We start from the raw sequence: 21,943 nt of genomic DNA, 5'->3' as shown, positions 1-21,943 counted from the left end.
CTTTCTATGCAGTCGATCAAGTCAGTAGTTTCTATCCTGCAAGGAGGAAAACTTCTGGCGCCTATCGGCATCAGATGCATATCTGCATGTCCATATATTTCCCGCTCACCAAAGGTTTCTTCGGTTCGAAGTAGAACAGCAGCATTTCAGTTTATAGCCTTGCTCTTTGGGCTAGCTACAGCACCTCGAGTGTTCACAAAAGTGCAAAAGTTTTTCTCCTTGTAAGAGCTTTGTTCCAGCAATTTCTCAGATTGCGAAAAAAGTTCAACTCTAGTTGTCTCCTCTGCAGAGGAGTACTCGGTTTGCCTTTCTTCCTGATTACCTGAGGGTAATCCTGTAGCCAGGTCAAGGGCACAGGGCTTAAACAGTCTTGGCATGTCTAGACGATCTATTGCTAATAGACCAATATTCCGTCCCATCAGCAGTCTTCATTCCGGGAATAGAGAATTGACACGCACACTACATGTGCCGCCAGTAGATTATTCCCAGGGGAATGGTCTATTCACCCCGACATGTTTCTGGCTGTTTGTCAAGGATGGGAGACTCCGGATGTAGATCTTCTAGCATCCAGCGCAACAAAGTTAGTCATATTTGTGTCCACAACAAAGGATCCATTTGCATGCAGAACAGATGCGTTGGTGATACTGTGGGATCAGCTTTTACTGATCTATGCATTTCCCCCTATTCAGTTACTGCCTCGACTTCTTTGCAGGATCAAGCTGGAAAGAAAACCGGTAATTCTGGCAGCACCAGCATGGCCCAGAAGGTCATGGTATGCAGGGGTCGTAAAGATGGCAGTGGAGGATCTGTGGTCCCTTCCACTAAGGCCAGACCTGCTCTCACAGGGGCCGATATTCCATGCTACATTTAATGGCCTGGCTATTGAGACCCACATTCTGAAAAGAGGTGGGCTTTCCAGGGCAGTTATTTCTACTTTAATGCTAGGAAGCCAACTTCTAGAGCTATATATATTATAGAGTCTGGAAAGCTTATGTTTCCTGGTATGAATCCAAGGGTTGGCACCCTCGGAGATATATTAGAGGCAGAATTCTTGCCTTTCTACCAGTAGGCGTAGAGATGAAGTTGGCCCTATCAATTTTTATTTCAAAGATCACTTGCTACGCATTCTTTAGTCCGGCGTTTCATGCAAGGAGTGATGCGGATTAATCCGCCAGTTAAATCACCCTTAAGCCCTTGGGACTTGAATTTAGTTTTGTCAGTGTTACAAAAACCGCCATTCGAACAATTACAGCATGTTCTCTTAGCCCTTCTGCCTAGGAAGCTGATATATTTGGTTGCTATATCCTCAGCAAGGAGGGTTTCAGAATTGGCTGCTCTTTCCTGTAAAGAGCCATATTTGATTATTCATGAGGACAGAATGGTGGTACACCCTCGTCCAGGCTTTTTGCCAAAAGTGGTTTCAGGCTTTCATCTGAATGAAGATACTGTCCTGCCATCGTTTTTCCAAAACCACGTTCCAAGGAAGAAAAGTCACTACATTGTCTTGATGTGGTGAGAGCAGTGAAGATGTATTTAAAGAAAACTGCTCAGATTCGTAAGACTAATGTCTTATTTATTCTGCCAGAGGGTCCTAAAAAAGGACAGGCGGCTTCAAAATCCACTGTGGCTAAGTGGATTTGGAAAGTTATAATTCGAACTTATGATTTAAAGGGAAAGATTCCCCCTTTTCAAGTTAAGGCGCACTCTACCAGAGCGGTTGGTGCTTCTTGGGCAGTGCGTCACCAGGCCTCCATGTCTCAGATCTGCAAGGCCGCGAATTGGTCTTCAGTTCATACATTTACAAAATTTTATCAAGTAGATGTAAAATGGAATGAGGATATTGCCTTCGGGTGCAGTGTGCTGCAAGCAGCAGTAGAATTCCTTAAGGTCTGGGGGTGCCCTACGGGTTGTGTCTCCCTCCCCTCAAGTAGCATTGCTATAGGAAATCCCACCAAGTAATTACTTGAGGCTCTGTGTCCTATGATGTACGATAAAGAAAATTAGGATTTTTAAAATAGCTTACCTGTAAAATCCTTTTCTTGGAGTACATCATAGGACACAAAGCTCCCGCCCCTCTGTTTTATGGGGTGAGAGTATATTACTTATATTTCTTGGCTACAAAAACTGAGGACTCCTGGAAGGAGGAGGGGTTATATAGGGGAGTCAATTTCCTGTATTGGTTATACCAGTGTCAACACCTGAAGGTAGGCCCATAACCCACCAAGTAATTACTTGAGGCTCTGTGTCCTATGATGTACAACAAGAAAAGGATTTTACAGGTAAGCTGTTTTAAAAATCCTATTTTTTGCACCTCTGCACCCATTCCCCGGGTGGCAGAAGCAGAGGAGATCACCCCCCCCCCCCAAAGAGGGTCCCTCTAAGGAGAGCGTTCTCTCCACACCTGGGCCAAGTGCTTTTTTACCTAACTCTCGAGGCCTTCCCCCAGCTCAGGCTAGGGAAGAGGATGAGATAGAAGAAGCAGAATGCCAGGCAAAATCTAAGCCTAGTTCAGAGGAGGAGACTGATATAGGGCTGGATAGTGACGTTGAAGGCGTCAAACTAAACGGACATCTGTTTGGTCTAGAGGACTTGGAGGGACTCCTTCGAGCGATTTATGCCACTGAAGAGATCACTAAACCAAATAAGGAAACCTCGGCATGAGATGTATAGGGGGTTGGTTAAAAACCAGTCAAGGGTGTTCCCCGTACACCAGTCCCTGAAGGATTTAGTGCAGGGATATGCAATTGGCGGACCTCCAGCTGTTGCAAAACTACAAGTCCCATCATGCCACTGCTTCTGGGTGTCATGCTTGTTACTGTCAGTCTTGCTTTGTCTCATGGAATTTGTAGTTCTGCAACAGCTGGAGGTCTGCTAATTGCATGTCCCTAAATTTAGTGCTTAAGGAATGGCAGTCTCCTGAGAGGAGCCTGGTCAAACCTAAAACTTGGAAGAGAAGATTCCCCTTCAAAGAGGAGGTACTCCAGGCATTAGTCCAAAAATGTGGCCGCCCAGAAATGGAGCTCTTTGCCAGTTTCAAGAACAGGCAGGTAAAGAATTTCTTCTTCCTCGCTCAGGAAAGAAGCAGAGGGCCTGAATCCCCTTGCCCAGAAATGGAATTTCCAGTTGGCCTACGCCTTCCCTCCTCTGGCACTGATTCCTCGAGTCTCTCAAAAACTCAGCCGGTCCTCGGGCTGCTTCCTCCTATTTGCTCGATGGTGGCCAAGGAGGGTGTGGTTTGCAACCTTGAAAGCTCCTTTCAGTAGCGCCCCCCTGGAAGCTTCAGGACCTTCCAGGCTTACTCTCTCAGGGTCCAGTGTTTCACCCCAGACCGGAGTTCTTCTATCTGACAGCCTGGTTAGTGAGCGCCAGATCCTCAGAGGTAAAGGTTGCTCAGACAGTGATAGACATGCTCCTCTTGAGTAGGGTTGGGTGCACGGTTCGACCCAAGCATAAGTTCGGGCTGAACTTTTGTTGTTCGGTCATTCGGCAAACAGCCGAACAAATGGGTCGTTCCACCGTTTGTTCGGCCCCCGAACCGACCACAATGCATTGTGGCGCTGAACAGTGCATTGCAAGCCCTGATTGGCTGAAGCAGTGAAACCTTCAGCCAATCAGGGCACAGAGCACTGTCAGAGTCATGATTGGACACTGACATCATGACTTTATCCAATCATGGCTCATTCCCGCGCCACAGTATAAAAGTATTCTTTCAATGGCAGCCATTTTCAGTGTGATTTTGGCATAGAGAGACAGCGAGAACAGGGCTCTGTTCAGTGCTATTAGTTAGTGTGCTATTGTGCTTCAATTGTCAGTGTACAATATTAATTTAGTGTCAAACTAGGGATAGTGTGAGTGTAGTGAGGAGGACCATCATTCAGCTTTGAATAGTGTGCAGCTAGAGTAGGGACAGCTCAGATAGTTTCATTGTAGTGTAGTGAGACCGTGTCGGTAATCTTTACATTTGTGTATAGCTAGAGTAGGGACAGTTCAGATGGTGTCAGTGTCAGATGTGCGTTAATGCTAGTTTAACGCCATTTTACTTCTGTGTGCGTTACTGCCAGTTTAACGCCATATAGTTCTATGTGTCAGTGTACGTTTGGTGTATTGTAGTAGGCTAAAAGGTGCCATGCTGGTGTGTTTTTAGGGGACAGGAAGCACACCAGAGCAGAGATTTTTGCAGCTCTGCAGGGACAGGCCCAGAGGTGGTTCACACCACGCCAGCTAAAGCCAGGAATGGTGGTGTCCGGTAATGGCTCAAACCTCCTGTCCGCCCCTAGACTGGAAAAGTTGGCACATGTGCCATGCCTTGCACATGTCCTCAGTTTGGTGGTGCAGCGTTTCCTAAGTACGTACCCAGGGTTGCAAGATGTACTAAAGCAGGCCAGACAAGTCTGTAGCCATTTCAGGCGGTCAAATACACAGCCAGTGCTCGGTTGGCTGAAATTCAGCGGGAATTCCACCTGCCTGTAAACCGCCTGATTTGTGACATGCCCACCAGGTGGAACTCAACTTTGGGAATGCTTCAGTGGCTATACATGCAGCAGAGGGCCGTCAGTGAGTACCTGTGCCAGTACGGCACGACGACAGGCTCAGGCCACCTCAACTTTTTTTCCCCAAGCCAATGGCTGATCATTAAGGATGCATGCACTGTCACCATTTAAGGAGGCCACAAGGATTGTGAGCAGCGACAGTGCATGCATCAGTAACACAATCCCTGTTGTGTTCATGCTGGAGCAGACTCTGCGTGGCATTATGGATAGGGCACTGGAGGCAGAGCAGCAGGAGGAAGAGGACGACGTTCTTTACTCTCAAGGCCCACTTTATCCAAACCCCATCATTCCCATGTCACAGAACACACAGGAGAGAGGGGAGGAGGATGAGGAGGAGTATTCTGGCACTTTCATAGGCTTAGAAGAGGAAGACATGCGTCAATCTGTAAGCGATGCCTTTCCACCCCCTTGACCCTTGGGAGTAGCAGGTGGCTGGGAGGAGGAAGTTCCAGATGCTGTCATCCTGAGTGACCCAGAGGAGTCTGCTTCTCAAGCCTCGGCAAATTTGAGGAGTATGGGCAATCTCATGCTTCAAAGCCTACGAAAGGACCCAAGAATACGTGGCATAAAGGAGAAGGATGATTACTGGTTGGCAACCCTCCTTGACCACCGTTTATAAGGGGAAGGTCTCAGAACTTATCCCATCCCCACAGAGTGCAGAAGATAAAACACGTTAAAGAGAATTTTATTGAACATTTTTCCTGACTCCAGTAGGTTACAGTGTGGTGGAAAATGTTGTTTTGAGTCTTCTGCTAGTCAAGAGAGGAGAGTTGGAGAAGGCATCCGCCTAAGTGAGGCATTTCGGAATTTTGTTAGTCCTTGCCGCCCAGGGCTGTCAGTTTCCACATCCCATCGGCAGCATCTGCATCACATGGTGGACGATTACCCCGGGGCTAAAACAGAGGTGGAGAGCTTTCCAGCTGACGATACACTGACTTACTGGGTCATGAGAATAGACCACTGGCCAGAACTTGCCCAGTATGCTATTGAGTTGTTGGGCTGCCCTGCATCCAGCGTGCTTTCAGAACGGGCATTCAGTGCTGCAGGAGTTTTCGTTACTAATCATAGAACGCGTCTGTCCACAGACTTCGTGGACCGTTTGACTTTTATAAAAATGAATCAGTCCTGGATTAGCAGCTGTGAAGCCCCTGATGCTGATGTCACTGATTAAGTCTTTTTGGGATGTGGAATTTCTGCAGGACTTTGAGGCTGCCTAGCTTTGAGGGTGTTTAATCCTTTCATCTGGAAGAATGTTTTTGGTATAGGTTTCATGGGCACAATTAACACCCAAAGACAATTTTTTTTTTTCTCTGCACCTGTTTGACGGGTGCATATCATTGCAGTTTTTTACAGCAAGGCCAATTCTTGCTTTCATCAAGAGTACCTCTATATAGGGTTACGGTGGGAAGGCGCCACCGACACCCAAAGACCATTTTTTAAGCACCAGTTACTTATACAAAGTCAAAGTGACACCAGAATGTATCCAAAAAATCTCTAATCTTGTTCCCAGTGTACTACATTGTGGCCTCATCATATACAGTGGCTCCCCAGCTGTTGCTGAGCATAATAAAGGCAGCTTGCAAGGAAAATTTCATTTTTTTTTTTTTTTTTTTTTGCTTTATAAATGCAATTATTGCTGCAGCAGATTCTAGACTTGGTACAGATCTGCCACTTTACAGGTAGACTAAGGGGACCCCCCCCCCCAGGCACTATATTGGAAAGTATTTATTTTTCATTTTTATGCTTTCACTTTAAAAATCAAAAAATCACTGCTCGTTTAAAAATAACGTTTTTCACAAACTTTTTTTTTTTTGATACATGTCCCCCAGGGCAGCACCCGGACCCCTATAACCATTGTATGCCAAATTACTTGCATATAAGCCTTCAAAATGGGCACTTTGGATTTTTGATGTTTGGGTCCCATTGACTTTAATGGGGTTCGTTCTTCAGGTCCGAACTTGCGCGCTGTTTGTTCGGCCCATTCCTACTCTTGAGCAGGAAACCAGTAACCAGAAAGAGATATACTTTAAAGTATGGAAAACTTTTTGTACCTGGTGTAAATAAACAGGTTGTTTCTACCTCAATCCCTATAATCCTAGAATTCCTTATGGATGGGGTAGAGAAGGGTGTGGCAGTGAACACTCTTGGGGTACAAGTGGCCGCACTTTTGTTTTCCTTGGTGCTAGGTTAGCAAAGGAACCCTTAGTTAAAAGGTTTTTGGTGGCCAGAGATAGGGCTACCCCGGTCACAAAAGATAGGTTTTCCGCCTTGGGACCTAATCAGGGTTCTAGAGGCATTATATAGACACTCCATTGAACCCACAGAAGAGGTTCTTCTTAAGTTTAAAATTCGCCCTCCTGCTGGCAATTACCACAGCTGGAAGGGTAGGAGATCTACAGGGTCTCTCCATTAAAGAACTTTTTTGTTGATCCTGCCAGGCAGGATCACCCTCAGACCAGGTCCTTTATATCTGCCCAAGGTGTCATGAGCCTTTCATAGGATGCAGGTAATAAACCTACCATCCTTTTTTTATGACAACCCTAAAAATGAGGGGGGAAAGAGATTCCATTGCTTAGACGTAAGGCAATGCCTCCTCATCTAGAAAGGGTAAAGGATTTTAGGAGATCCAATCACCTCCTAATCCTTTATTTTTTTTTTGACCAAGGAAGGGACTTCAGGCCTCAAAATCCTTAGTCTCTAGGTGGATAAGGCAAGACATTTCTGTAGCATACGAAAGCTCAGGTATCCCTGCACCAGCAAAATTCAAAGCACACCCAAAGCTCTGGCAACCTCTTGGGCCGAAAAAGCAAGTTCCTCCTGGGAACAAATTCGTAACGCATCCACCTGGTCCAGCCAAGACATCTTCCTGAAGCACTACAGAATGGAGGTCCTATTGCAGCAAGACCTAGTCTTCGGTCGAAAGGTGCTACAGGCAGCAGTCCCACCCAAAGGTAGGCCTGCGGATTACTTGATAATCCTCTCGTGTTGCCATCCTGGAAGGTGAGGTGAGAAAACCAATGGTTACTTGCCGATAACGGTATTTCTACGAACCTTCCAGGATGGCAGGCTTACTTCCTGCACTGTTATGGGTGGAGGAAAGAGTGTATACAATAGGTGGTAAGTGCCTAAGTGTCTAAAGACCCCTTGTGAATCGGTTGGAGAATTACTTTACAACAACTGAGGGACAAGGGGGAAAGTGGGGCCTTTTAACAGCTGTGAACTGATTGTGTTTCCTGTAGGGAGTTGCCTATTGTCTCTCATGTGTTGCCATCCTGGAAGGTTTGAAGAAATACCGTTACCGGTAAGTACCGTATATACTCGAGTATAAGCCGATCCGAGTATAAGTCGAGGCCCCTAATTTACCACAGAAAACTGGGAAAAACTTATTGACCCGAGTATAAGACGAGGGTGAGAAATGCAGCAGCTACTGTAAGTGGAAAAAGAGGGTCAACAATGCCCATCAGCAGCTGCATGTGTCCTGTGCCTGTGGCGATGTCCATCCTCCGATCAGCGTGTGATAATACACTTCGGCGGCCATTCCACTGTTCAAAAGCCGCGCCGCCTCCTCGTCTGTGTTCGGCAGAACACTCAGCAGTTAGCCTATCACGGACATTCTCTCATTCTCATACCACGGACGAGGATGAGAGAATGTCCGTGATAGGCTGTACACTGACTGCTGGGAAATGGAGTGTTCAGCCTATCACAGACAAGCAGGAGGTGCGGCTTTTGAAAGCTGGAATAACCTCTGAACGGTATTATCACACGCTGGCCGCCATCTGCCTGCATGACACGCTGATCATGCAGACAGCGGTGACTCGAGTATAAGTCGAGGGGGGCACTTTCAGCCCAAAAAAGGTTGAAAATTTCGACTTATACTCGAGTATATACGGTAACCATCGGTTTTCTTGGCCATTTTTCAGAGACACTGGAATGATAACAAACTTTTCTTTCACTCATGGTTAATGTTTGGCTAAAGCCATTTATTATCAATCATGTTTACTCTTTTTAAATCCTAATGACAGCAGAAACAACCCAAATGACCCTGATCAAAAGTTTACATATGCCAGTTCTTAATACCATATACTGCCCCCTTTAGCATCAATGACAGCTTGAAGTCTTTTGTGGATGAGGCTCTTTATCTTTTCAGATGGTAAAGCTGCCCATTCCTCTTGGCAAAAAGCCTCCAGTTCCTGTAAATTCTTGAGCTGTCTTGCATGAACTGCACGTTTTGAGATCTCCCCAGAGTGGCTCAATGATATTGACGCCAGGAGACTGACATGGCCACTCCAGAACCTTCTCTTCATTCTGCTGTAGCCAATGACAGGTCAACTTGGCTTTGTGTTTTGGATCATTGTCATGTTGGAATGTCCAAGTAAGTCCCATGCACGGCTTCCTGGCTGATGAATGCAAATGTTGCTCCAGTATTTTTTTTATAGCATACTGCATTCATCTTGCTATCAATTTTGACCAAATTTTCTGTGCCTTTTTATAGCTCACACATCACCAAAACATCAGTGATCCACCTCCGTACCTTTTCATCATAGGCCTTGTTGACTCCTCTCCAAATGTAGCGTTTATGGTTGTGGCCAAAAAGCTCAATTTTGGTCTCATCACTCCAAATGACTGTGCCAGAAGGTTTGAGGCTTGTCTCTGTGCTGTTTGGCTTATTGTAAGCGGGATATTTTGTGGCATTTGCATAGTAAGGCTTTCTTTTGGAGACTCGACCATGCAGCCCACCTTTCTTCAAGTGCCTCCTTATTGTGCATCTTGAAACAGCCACACCACATGCTTTCAGAGAGTCCTGTATTTCACCTGAAGTTATTTGTGGGTTTTTCTTTGCATCCCAAACAATTCTGGCAGTTGTGACTGAAATTTTTAGTTGGAGAGAGATTTGGAGAGAGGAAACTATGCAAGAGACTGATCCTAGAGGCTTCTGTCACATCCCAAAGAAAAAAGGGGGTGTCCCCAAGGGATAATATGGGCAGAAGGCCAGTAAAGGATGGTATAGAGAAAGGATACCAAATATATATAAAATTTTACAAATTTTATTCAGAATACAATTAGATAATATACAAAAATAGCTTAAAAATTGAGAGGAGAATGATTATGAATGCAAATGTACATAGCTGATAAATGCTACAAAGCACAGTTATTGGATAACCAACCACCCTGCATGTTTCGGAAAAAGTCACAAAGATAAATTTCTATGAAAAGTGTACTTCCTTCTTCAGGGGTTTAGGTGGGTTGTATTGTTGCATTTCTATCAAAGAAAATAAAGTATAAATATGTCTGTATGAAAGTACCCAAACATAAGTTTTTAGAACTCATTCATATATTAACATAAGATTATGAAATGGCAGAAATACAGTCAAAGATATGTGGTTAAAGATATGAGGTTTAATTAGTGTGCAAGGAGGTATTCCATGACCACAGAGGAAATTTGCATCAACTCATTTAATGAATATGAGGCTTATGGAGATGTTCATAGAACCAGGGTAATGCGGTGGTGTCAAAGACCCCCCTCACATATACTCACAAATCAGCAGGAGCCACCCGAATCAGGGTATGGAGGGCATGGACCTGTCAGAATACAGAAAAAGTATGCATGTATGCAAATCTCTTCCCACAGTATAAAGCTAACAGCATGTTTTAATTTAGTGAGGAGAGCAGACAAACAGACAGAAAAAGCCTAACCAGGAAGAAGGAAAAAAGGCAGCTTTAAAAGAGCCAAACATCACATAGGATTGAAGCTGCAGAAAAAAATCTGTCACAATATATGTAAAGAAAAAAAACAAAAAACAACAGGAGTATTGTCTATATTCTAACCTTGCCTTTAGATCGATCCCAGTATGTCCATGTCAAATGCCTCAGCTGTGTAGCACTGATCTGGTTGGTCACTTTTTGTTTAGAGTTTGAACACTGCTGATTGGCATTCTCAATTTCTTGGATATCTTTTTTTTTTATATCCCTTTCCTGTTTTATACAGTTCAACTACCTTTTACTGCAGATCCTTTGCCAATTCTTTTGCTTTCCCCATGGCTCAAAATCCAGGAACGTCAGTGCAGCACTGAATGAAAGATGCAAGGGTCTGTCAGAAGTCTAGAAACACATTGATCTTTTTATACCCACACACTAATTGCAAACAGATCACACATGATGGTTACCTTTTTTTAATAGCCATTCAAACTGTGTCAACTTGTGTGTGTTTTTATAAGGCCAAAATCATCAGGGTATGTAAACTTTTGATCAGGGTCATTTGGGTAGTTTCTTTTGTCATTCAGGTTTAAAGAGTAAACACAGTTGATAGATAATAAATGGCTTCAGCTAAACACTAACCATGAGTGAAAAAAGTTTGTTTTCTTATTCATATTCTCTGAAAAATGGCCAAGAAATCCTAAATTCTGCCAGGGTATATAAACTTATGAGCACAACTGTATAATCCATACATAGACATGAATAGAGGAAGGCAGGGAAGGATGTGATCGGATTATGGTCATAAATGTATTGATGGGCCTAATATAGCTCAGGTCCCCCTGAAACAAATCCCTCCAAAAAAGGTTTAAAGGAGATTGCCTCTCTTAGACCCAGAAATGAGGTGGCATTTAGTCTGAAGATCCAACACTGTTCGCGTTTACAGTAGTATTTTATTTCAGTCCCGATCTCTCATTCCTGGGTGCTCTATCCAGTATCAAACATTTGACACGTGGAAAAGTGCCACCATAGAATTGTGTAACATGTCGCCCAAGTGGTAACTCTGGGTTGCATGTTTGCATTCTAATCATATGGTCATGGGCTCTCTGCCAGAATTCCATTTTGGTTTTACCTATGTAAAAAGCAAGTACAATTTGCATTGCAGGAGATAAACACCTCCTTGCATTTTGCAGTTTGTAAAGTGCTTGGATGTAAATTTGACTTGACTTTATTTGAAAGAACTGGGTGCTTGACAGTATCAATATACTGGCAGTAGCCACATCTGTAGGTGCCTGGCCTTTTTACAGGGATCCTTGGTGCCGCCTTTGAATTCACTGGAGACCAGCTTATCTCTCAAACATCTGGCTCTCCGAAAAGTACATGCCGGACGTTCTGGTACAAGCGAGCCTACAAGGTCCATAGGCAGAACATGCCAGTATTTCTGAACAATGTTTGAATCGTTCCTGCTGGTTAGATTCTTAATTGATTTTGTCATCGCTCTTTGAGTACCCACGTGCTCAGTCTATTCCTGAGTTTATCTGCTTCCTTTAAATGTATCGTCATTAGAACAGTTACGTCTAATGCGAAGTTACTGGCCAAAAGGAATGGATTTAACTAGATTACGAGGGTGAAAGCTGCTGGCATGTAGAATGGAATTGCCAGCAGTAGGTTTTCTATACAGGCTGCTGGATAGAAAACCATCCTTGTCTTTATGGATTTGTACGTCCAGGAACATAATCTTGTCTGTATCATGAGACATGCTGAAGGTAAGGTTAAATATATTTGTTTAACTGCTGCACAAAAGTCTGTAACAACTCATTAGGGCCACTCCATACCATAAAGATATCTATATAACGAAACCAAAGGACCACAAGGTCCAGGAAGAGGGCTAGATCCTCCGAGGTGTTAATCATATGTTCCCACTTCCCCAGGTACAGATTGGCGTAGGATGGGGCACAGCATGTCCCCATCACTACGCCCTGTATCTGGAGGAAGTGGGAACCATTGAAAGCAAAATGGCATTAGGTGGCTCTGAACTCCTCTGCTTTAAAAAAATAAAATGGTAAGGTAAGTTTAAAACGTCCAAAAGTTTGGTCAGCACACCAAAGTGTCCATATTTTCAATGTTTTTTTAAAGTGTTTTTTTTTTGTTTTTTTTTTTTTGTTTTTGTTTACAATCTTTAATGTATTTGTACTTGATTTTTCAATTTCTTATTACTGTTTTAGTGCCTACTGCTCTATTAGAATCTCTTATTATATCATTTATTTATTTTTTTTAGGTGGTTTCCTCTCAGATGCTGGCTGGTACAGTGATGCTGAGAGAGTGTTTCTCTCTTGTCTGCAGCTGTGCACGCTTCACAATGAAATGCTGCATTGGTTTCGAGCAGTGGAATGTTGTGTCAGGTAAGTAAGGTTCACACCTACAGGTGAAACAGAATGTTTGCGCATTTGGGGCAGCCCAGTCGTTTTAGTGGGCTGCCCTACATGCAAGAAACTTAGAAAAGAAGTCCCTGACCCTTTTCCAAAAATGTGCCACAGCAAACTGCATGGTGCTGGTGCACGGGAAAATGTCACCGTTGGCAAATGCGTGGGGTGCCATTAACAGTTCTACTGAAGGGCAGCCTGTTTTTGTGCATGACGTTCCTGACATGCAGTAGTGTTAACCTACCCTTAAAGGAAAAATGTAATCAATGCACACATTTTTGCAGGAAAAACAGGGGGTCTTTCTCTCACACTGAGGGAGGGGATAGAGGGGACTGGTAGCAGGAGCTGGAACATGTTACATGTTCCACCCTAAATCTGGGTGGAGCGTTTAACTTGTTCCAAAAAGGTGAACTTGGCCTTTTAAGGCAGGGTTGTCAAACCTTTTGACCTTCCTGGGCCACATTGGAAGAAGAGGAAATGTCTTTGGCCACACAAAAAAAAAAAACACTAAAGCCAGCTGTAGACAGTTTGAGTCTTGGCCGGTTCAGCAGGAGCCAGCTGAAATTCGAACTGTGCATGGGTAGGTTGAATGTACCCAAGCTGATCAATTGATCAACTTGGGTAAAAACAGCCTACTGGATTTTACATGCGATTATCGCTAGTGGGTGTTATAGCCGCAAGCAATAATTACTGTGTTCTCCTGGTGGGGATGGCTTACCCCACTGGGAGAACGCAATGGCTCGGCGGGAGGAATTCCCCTGTCAACTGTCTGTCAACCCGTGGTTGCAGGAAAGAAATTTACTCAGTCTATGGCTGGCCTAACAATAATGAAAAGCTAATGAGCAGAAAAAGTCGGGCAGTCAAAACTTAACCAAGAAAAGTTGCTGATGGAAGTATCTATCGCTTAATCTCTATCTATCCGCAACTTTTTCTTTTTTTGTTTATTTTCTTTTGTGGAAGCCATGCTAGAACTAAAAACATAATGGGTGAGGGGATTGAATTTCAACTATATATGGGCTGGGGCTGCCAACTGTTAGCAAATTCATGAACAGTTTGTAAAATCTGTGATTTTTTTATCTGTCCATGAATGTCCGTTACAGACATACATGGAATCATGGATTTTACAAACTGTCCCTGAAGTTCATAACTGGTGACCCCTGTATCTGCTGTGTGGGGAGGTTGTGGGCAGGGGATTTTGCGCACAACTGAAATTTGAGGGTGGGGGAGCAGCCCTCCCCAGCACCGCACTATATACAGCCATACGGCACTTGCCTGGCAGGAGTCCCTGCATTCGCTGCTGTCGGTGCTATTATGAACAGGGCAGCCCCGACATCCCTCCAGATGTGCCCTTTTGCCTGGTTTTTCATTGTTGACCATGGCAGCTGCTCTGCTTGCATGGCATCCCCGGCACCTCTCCGTACATGCATGTGCCTAGCTTGTCTTTGTCTACCGCCGTGGCTTCTATGCTTGCACAGTGTCCCTCCAGATATGCCTACCAGGGCCACGGGTTGGACACCTCTCCGTTTCTTAATGTTTGGGAAAATTGTATTTTAAATATGGTAACTACAATTTTTTTTTTTTTTTCGTTTCTTAGGTTGCTGCATGTACGCAATGGCAACTGTAAATACCATTTAGGAGAAGAAACTTTTAAGCAAGCTCAGAGTTACATGGATAAGCTGGCAAAACATGGACAACATGCAAACAAAGCTGCTCTTTATGGAGAGTTATGTGCTCTGCTCTTTGCTAAAAGTCATTATGATGAGGTAGTGTGATTGATTGTTTTTAAATATATTTTGATCAGTAAGCCTAAACTTTTTTTTTTTTTTTACTTGTTTGTTGACCTTGGCTAGTTAAAGAGGAGCTCCAGTCTCCTGTGAAAAAAAATGTCAGCCGCTACAAAAACTGTAGCTGCTAACTTTTAAAAAAAACAGCCTCTCGCTTATTTCACGATCCTGCGATGTGCTCACCCCAGCCGGTTTACCTGCTGTCTTCTTTCCTCGGCACCAGCACCTTAACTTTGGGCACCTGGCTGTGACAGATTGCAGCTTCACAGCCGGTTGCACATGCGCGAGCAGCGCTGTGCATGGTGAATGACCTCAGTCTTCTGGAACCTGTCGTGTGTCCCCGAAGACTGCCGGGAGGGAAGAGAACTTCCGATCGCTTAGGCGGAGTGGAAGTTGGTACCTATCAAAAACGGGTACTTGCTCCCACCCCCCACATACTTTAAGCTCCTTTAGTAACTTGCATTTCAGCTGTAAATTCAGCAATATACAGTGGGAATCGAAAGTTTGGGCACCTCAGGTAAAAATGTGTATTAATGTGCATAACGAAGCCAAGGAAAGATGGAAAAATCTCTAAATGGCATCAAATTACAGATTAGACATTCTTATAATATGTCAAAAAAAGTTAGATTTTATTTCTATCATTTACACTTTCAAAATTACAGAAAACAAAAAATGGCGTCTGCAAAAGTTGGGGCACCCTGCAGAATTTATAGCATGCACTGCCCCCTTTGCAAAGCTGAGACCTGCCAGTGTCATGGATTGTTCTCAATCATCATCTGGGAAGACCAGGTGATGTCTATCTCAAAGGTTTTAAATGACCAGACTCATCTGACCTTGCCCCAACAATCAGCACCATGGGTTCTTCTAAGCAGTTGTCTAGAAAACTAAAACTGAAAATAGTTGAGGCTCACAAAGCTGGAGAAGGCTATAAGAAGATAGCAAAGCGTTTTCAGATGTCAATATCCTCTGTTCGGAATGTAATTAAGAAATGGCAGTCATCAGGAACAGTGGAAGTTAAAGCAAGATCTGGAAGACCAAGAAAAATATCAGACAGAACAGCTCGCAGGATTATGAGAAAAGCAATTCAAAACCCACGTTTGAGTGCACGATCCCTCCAGAAAGATCTGGTAGACACTGGAGTTGTGGTACACTATTCCACTATAAAGAGATACTTGTACAAATATGGTCTTCATGGAAGAGTCATCAGAAGAAAACCTCTTCTACGTCCTCACCACAAAAATCAGCGTTTGAACTTTGCAAATGAACATATAGACAAGCCTGAGGCATTTTGGAAACCAGTTCTGTGGACCGATGAGGTTAAAATAGAACTTTTTGGCCAGAATGAGCAAAGGTACGTTTGGAGAAGAAAGGGCACAGAATTTAATGAAAAGAACCTCTGTCCAACTGTTAAGCATGGGGGTGGATCAATCATGCTTTGGGGTTGTATTGCAATTTTTGAGAAATCTCAAAGAACTGGAAGACTTATGTAAGGAAGAATGGGCAAAGATACCTCAAAGAATTGAAAGACTCTTGGCTGGCTACAAAAAGCGTTTACAAGCTGTGATGCTTGCCAAAGGGGGCAGTACAAGATCTTAACTCTGCAGGGTGCCCAAACTTTTGCAGATGCCATTTTTTTGTTTTCTGTAATTTTGAAAGTGTAAATGATGGAAATAAAATCTAACTTTTTTTGACATATTATAAGAATGTCTAATCTGTAATTTGATGCCATTTGGAAATTTTTCCATCTTTCCTTGGCTTCGTTATGCACATTAATACACATTTTTACCTGGGGTGCCCAAACTTTCGATCCCCACTGTACATCTGATGCACTCGTACTGCCAAAAACTAGTCTTTTGCTATTGCCGTCTGTAGTTTACATTAAAGAATATGTTGACTCAACACTTCATATTCCTGATATTGGCCTGTTGTACCATGTACTTGTATGAGAAAGTATCCTGTTCTTTGTATTGCTTCCTTTGTGTGAAATCCCTGGTGTTCCTGCCAGTACATTTTGCTTTCCTATGGAAAAAATGACTACACTAAGCATGAGAGCACAGCGTAGTCAGTTTTCTGGCTGTGCTGAGAACCCAGCCTACTCTTCAGTGATTAAACTTGTGCTTGCCACGCTGAAAATTTGGCAGCAGGCACCCTGTTTTCTTTTATAGCTTGACTGTTCCCTCTGTCACCTGAATCAGCATTATTACACAGGTTTATTGTCCAGTGTTTTAAACATATATTGAAAATACAATTCAGCAGTGTTTTTGTATTTGAATCTCTTATCAGGCTTATAAATGGTGCATAGAAGCTATGAAGGAAATCACCAGTGGCCTGCCAGTGAAAGTGATTGTTGATGTTTTGAGGCAAGCATCCAAGGTATGTACAGCATTATTGGTAGACTTGCCCTATCGAATAACGCAGTCTGAAGTTTTAAGCAGAAAAAAGTTCATAAACAAAGATTGGAAGTATGAAGAAGGTGATTCGGTGGCCTGGGATTTTTAATGAGCACTAAGAACAAACCACTGAATTAAAATTCACAATATTTTTGTTAATACAATGAGGACAATAGTCTGCAACATATTAAAAGGAAATATACATACATTCTATATAAAGTATCTCACAAAAGTGGACACACCCCTCACAATTTTATAAAATTTTTATTATCTTTTCATGTAACAACGCTGAAGAAATGACACTTTGCTACAATGTAAAGTAGTGAGTGTACAGTTTGTATAACAGTGTAAATTTACTGTCCCCTCAAAATAACACACAGCCATTAAACCACTGGCAACAAGTGAGTACACCCCTAAGTGAAAGTGTCCAAATTGGGCCCAAAGTGTCAATATTTTGTGTGGCCACCATTATTTTCCAGCACTGCCTTAACCCCCTTGGGCTTGGAGTTCACCAGAGTTTCACAGGTTGCCACTGGAGTCCTCTTCCACTCGATGACGACATGGAGCTTGTGGTTGTTGGAGACCTTGACACTCCCACCACCATTCTTGACTGTAGGCAAGACACACTTGTCTTTGTACTCCTCACCTGGTTGCAGCAGACACACGCTTGACACCAAATGGGTTTTATCTTGGTCTCATCAGACCACAGGGCATGGTTCCAGTAATCCATGTCCTTAGTCTGCTTGTCTTAAGCAAACTGTTTGCAGGCTTTCTTGTGCATCATCTTTAGAAGAGGCTTCCTTCTGGGACGACAGCCATGCAGACCAATTGGATGCAGTGTGCAGCGTATGGTCTGAGCACTGACAGGCTGACCCCCCCCACCCCTTCAACCTCTGCAGCAATGCTGGCATCACTTGCGTCTATTTCCCAAAGACAGCTTTTGGATATCACGCTGAGCACTTGCACTCAACTACTTTAGTCGACCATGGCGAGGCCTGTTCCGAGTGGAACCTGTCCTGTTAAACCGCTGTATGGTCTTGGCCACCGTGCTGCAGCTCAGTTTTAGGTTCTTGGCAATCTTCTTTTAGTCTAGGCCAACAATTCTTTTTTTCAGATTCTCAGTTCTTTGCCATGAGGTGCCATTTTGAACTTCCAGTGACCAGTATGTGAGAGTGATACCCGCCTGCTCCCCAGTCACACGAACGAGTAGCATGACACTGGGGAGGGAAAATGGCTAATCGGGCCCAATTTGGACATTTTCACTTAGGGGTGTACTCACTTTTGTTGCCAGCGATTAGATATTAATGGCTGTGTGTTGAGTTATTTTGAGGAGACAGCAAATTTACACTGTTATACAAGCTGTACACGCAGTACTTTACATTGTAGCAAAGTGTCATTTCTTCAGTGTTGTCACATGAAAAGATATAATTCAAAAATGTGAGGAGTGTACTCCTTTTTGTGTGTGTGTGTGTATGATGCAGGGTGGATGCCTTTAAGGGCAGGCACATGACCACATCCAATATAGCACAAAGCATGCAATAAAGTCCCCACAGGATGACCCAGCTGATCAACTTAACCACTTCAGCTCCGGAAGGTTTTACCCCCTTCCTGACCAGGCCATTTTTTGATACAGCACTGCGTTGCTTTAACTGACAATTGTGCGGTCATGCAACGCTGTACCCAAATTTTTCTTTTTCTCCCCCCAACAAATAGAGCTTTCTTTTGGAATTTGATCTTCTGTGTTTCTTATTTTTTGCGCTACAAACAAAAAGACAGACAATTTTGAAAAACCTTTTTTACTTTCTGCTATAAAACACACTAAATTTAAAAAAAAAAAAAACTAATTTCTTCATCAATTTAGGCCAATATGTATTCTGGTACATATTTTTGGTTAAAACCAAAAAAAAGCATATATTTGGTAGCGTCTACAGACTATGGGTTATTTTTATGGACTATTTTTATTGTTTTTACTAGTAATGGCGGCGATCAGCAATTTTTTTTTTTTTTTTTTTTTGTGTTGTTATTCGAGATTGCGATGGACAAATCTGACACGTAGTGACACTTTTTGGGGAACAGTGACACCAATACAGTGATCAGTGCTATAAAAAAATATACACTGTATAAATGACACTGTCAGGGAAGGGGTTAACACCAGGGGCGATTAAGGGGTTAAGTGTGATCCTAGGGAGTGCTTTCTAATGGGGGGGGGGGGGGGGGGCAGATGCTGACACTAGAGGAAAAGCGAGATCCTTGTTTCAGCTTAGCTGAAACACAAGATCTTTTACTCCCTGACAGAACAGCAGTCTTCCTTTTTTACTTAGGCAGACCGCCATTCTGCATTTCCTCTGACCGATCGGTGGGTCCTGGTGGCCATTGAGGCCACTGGAACCGTTGATTGGCTCCCGCTGTGTCCAATCACAGTGGGAGCTGCGCTCCGGGGGCCAGCACACGTCCCAGATAGCGTGCACAAAATCGCGTACAGGTACGTAATTTGTGCTCAGCCGGGCAACCCTGCCGCAGTATATATGCGGTGGGCAAGTCCGTAAGTGGTTCAAGAGTCTCAATCACGACAGGTGGCAAAAAATCCTCCCCAAAAGGCAAGATGTAGTATAAAAGGCTTCAATGGAGTTGACCCGAATGGTCTCAACAAGAGTGGATCCAAATTCCAAAAGGGAAAAAATCCTGCAATCACAGCTGCATCACCACATCAATAGGCATCCAAAATCCAACAGCATTACAAAATGATTTGTAAGCTGCCAGATACCAGCTTTTTAAGTTCTGTGTAACTTTAAAGGAGAATGCTCTATTACATCATGAGCCGCCTCTTATGTGGTTGGTAAAGGTTGTTTGAGCCAATGTTCTCCTGAGAGAGAATTTCTGCATATTGTTATATTGTTTCCATCTTCTATTTGTAAGGATTAAGGCTTTACTAGCTGTATATAAACAAGACCAGAAAAAAGTGAAGAGTGGCATTGTCTACACTTTTTTTTTTTTTTTGGTCTAATCTATTTTTTGATATTTGTAACCAGCAATTTATTAAATGTTTAAACCAAATGTTGTATTTGGATAATCCATTAAAAAGATATGTTTTAATAACCTTACAGATGAAACAAAAAATATTGTCCCAAACCCATTACGTTTTCCCCTTTTTAGTTTGCCTAACTTAACCATATATTTAAGAATTTTTATCTATATATGTTTTTTTTTTTTTGCTCTTTTTCATGTAAACGGGTAGCACTGTACATCTTCAAATCTGTATATGTAATGGTGGAAATCTGGTAACCACAATGCAAATATGTAAAAGTACAAAATAGTCATGACTCAAAATATCTTTTCCTTAGAAATAAGCCATAGTTTCTTTAAATGCTCACGTGAGGTTGAAATTTGATTTGTTCCACTGACTTGTTTGTTTTTTTCTTTTAAAGGCTTGCGTTGTAAAACGAGAGTTCAAGAAGGCAGAACAGCTAATAAAACATGCAGTATACTTGGCTAGGTACGCAATTTTTATTTTGTTTGTTTTAAATGTATTAAAAAATCCTGTATATTGTAAAGTATTTTCTAATTGTTTTTGGATTTTTTTTTTTTTTTTTCCATCAGGGAAAATTTTGGCCCCAAGCATCCTAAATATTCAGATACACTACTAGATTATGGATTTTATCTTCTTAATGTTGACAATATATGCCAATCTGTAGCAATATATCAGGTAAGTTTTATGTACATATTTGGCCTTCTGTCAAAGGTTAACAGATTTCCTTTGTTTTTAATCTTGTATCTATTTAACTTTCTTTTTTTTTTTTGTTTGTTTTTTAGTAAAAGTTGATCTTTCATTCTCATTAATCACCTATAAGGCCCTTTTCACACAGACCTGTCGGTTTTTTTAGGCGCACCTGTTTGGACCACTCTATGGAGAGGCGGGGACACATGTCAACAGACATGTGTCCCTTGACACCCGCTGACATCCAATCCTATCTGCTGAAAACAAATGGATGGGGATCTGTTCCCCATTGGTCTGGCAGATTGGATGACCAATGGACAAGCGGTCTGTTTCCACCCACAGCCACCCATAGAGGGCGGGCTGTGTCCATGTCTGCTCTGCATGAACGGAAAGGAAAAAAGAGGCTTCCATCATACCAAATGAAGAGTATGGTGGTCCCATTCCTAATGTGATAAACCAAAAAAGAATACCCCCCTTACTGGGACTTTGACAGACCACCAACTCTTGAGTTAAAAAATATTTTTAATGGTATGCAATAAAAAAGATGTACAAACGTCTACAACATAGAAATGTACATTCCATACAGAGACAGAACTGAAGATATACAGATGAATGATGAGCGTGCTATAAATACTCTCCTAAGGGTGATATACACCTGTTCTGTATGAGCGGGCACGGACCTGTCTGCCTGCTCAGCGGGCATCAGCAAACAGATTCTCCCCTAAGCAGGCAGATCCGCCCATCTGAAGGGTGCCTAAAACTGAACCTGTTTTGCGCTTCAGGCATTTTGTGTGTATTATCCGCTATTTCGTGATCCCACGTTTAGCCCTGGTTCACACCAGTGCGACTTTGAAATTGCGCTACTTTTGCACGATTTCAAAGCTCCGTAGATCAGTGTGATTTGGATCTCTGATTTCATTGTGACTTCATTCAACAGAAGTCAATGCAAATTGCAGAAATGTAGTAAAGGAACCTTTTTTTCAAAGTTACTGCAACTTGAGATCACAACAATGTGAAAAGTTCCGTTGCTGAAAATAGGGACTGACTTGTCATATCGCATTGGTGTGAACGAGGGCTTATTGCAGTTTTCTTGTAAATGTTTACATTTGATTGTATACCTATTTTCCCAAATACTAACAATTTACCTATAGTACTGTTGTATATTGTAGACAGCTCTGGATATCCGACAGTCTGTTTTTGGAGGTAAAAATATTCACGTGGCAACAGCTCATGAAGATTTGGCCTATTCTTCTTATGTCCATCAGTATAGTTCAGGAAAGTTTGACAATGCACTGTAAGTAATTGGAATTATTGGGATTGCATCTATCGTGACCTTATCACATTGTTGTAGATTAATCTATTAATGAAGGGCTGAGTACTGTTGCATGAA

At 42.8% G+C, this 21,943-nt stretch overlaps 1 protein-coding gene across 1 annotated transcript in view; it reads left to right on the top strand.

Moving 5' to 3' along the window:
* APPBP2 (amyloid beta precursor protein binding protein 2) overlaps positions 1–21,943 on the top strand; it is a 104,036-nt gene that overhangs the window by 47,394 nt on the left and 34,699 nt on the right. Inside the window, exons 4-9 of the mRNA XM_073615248.1 lie at positions 12,520–12,643; positions 14,259–14,427; positions 16,732–16,821; positions 20,264–20,331; positions 20,436–20,541; positions 21,723–21,847. Of these exons, the coding sequence (XP_073471349.1) occupies positions 12,520–12,643; positions 14,259–14,427; positions 16,732–16,821; positions 20,264–20,331; positions 20,436–20,541; positions 21,723–21,847 (682 nt within the window). The remainder of the gene's footprint in view (positions 1–12,519; positions 12,644–14,258; positions 14,428–16,731; positions 16,822–20,263; positions 20,332–20,435; positions 20,542–21,722; positions 21,848–21,943) is intronic.

Source organism: Aquarana catesbeiana, linkage group LG02 (genome assembly GCF_042186555.1).
Source record: "Aquarana catesbeiana isolate 2022-GZ linkage group LG02, ASM4218655v1, whole genome shotgun sequence".
Classification (NCBI taxonomy): domain Eukaryota; kingdom Metazoa; phylum Chordata; class Amphibia; order Anura; family Ranidae; genus Aquarana; species Aquarana catesbeiana.
This window is presented reverse-complemented; position numbering and strand designations above follow the sequence as displayed.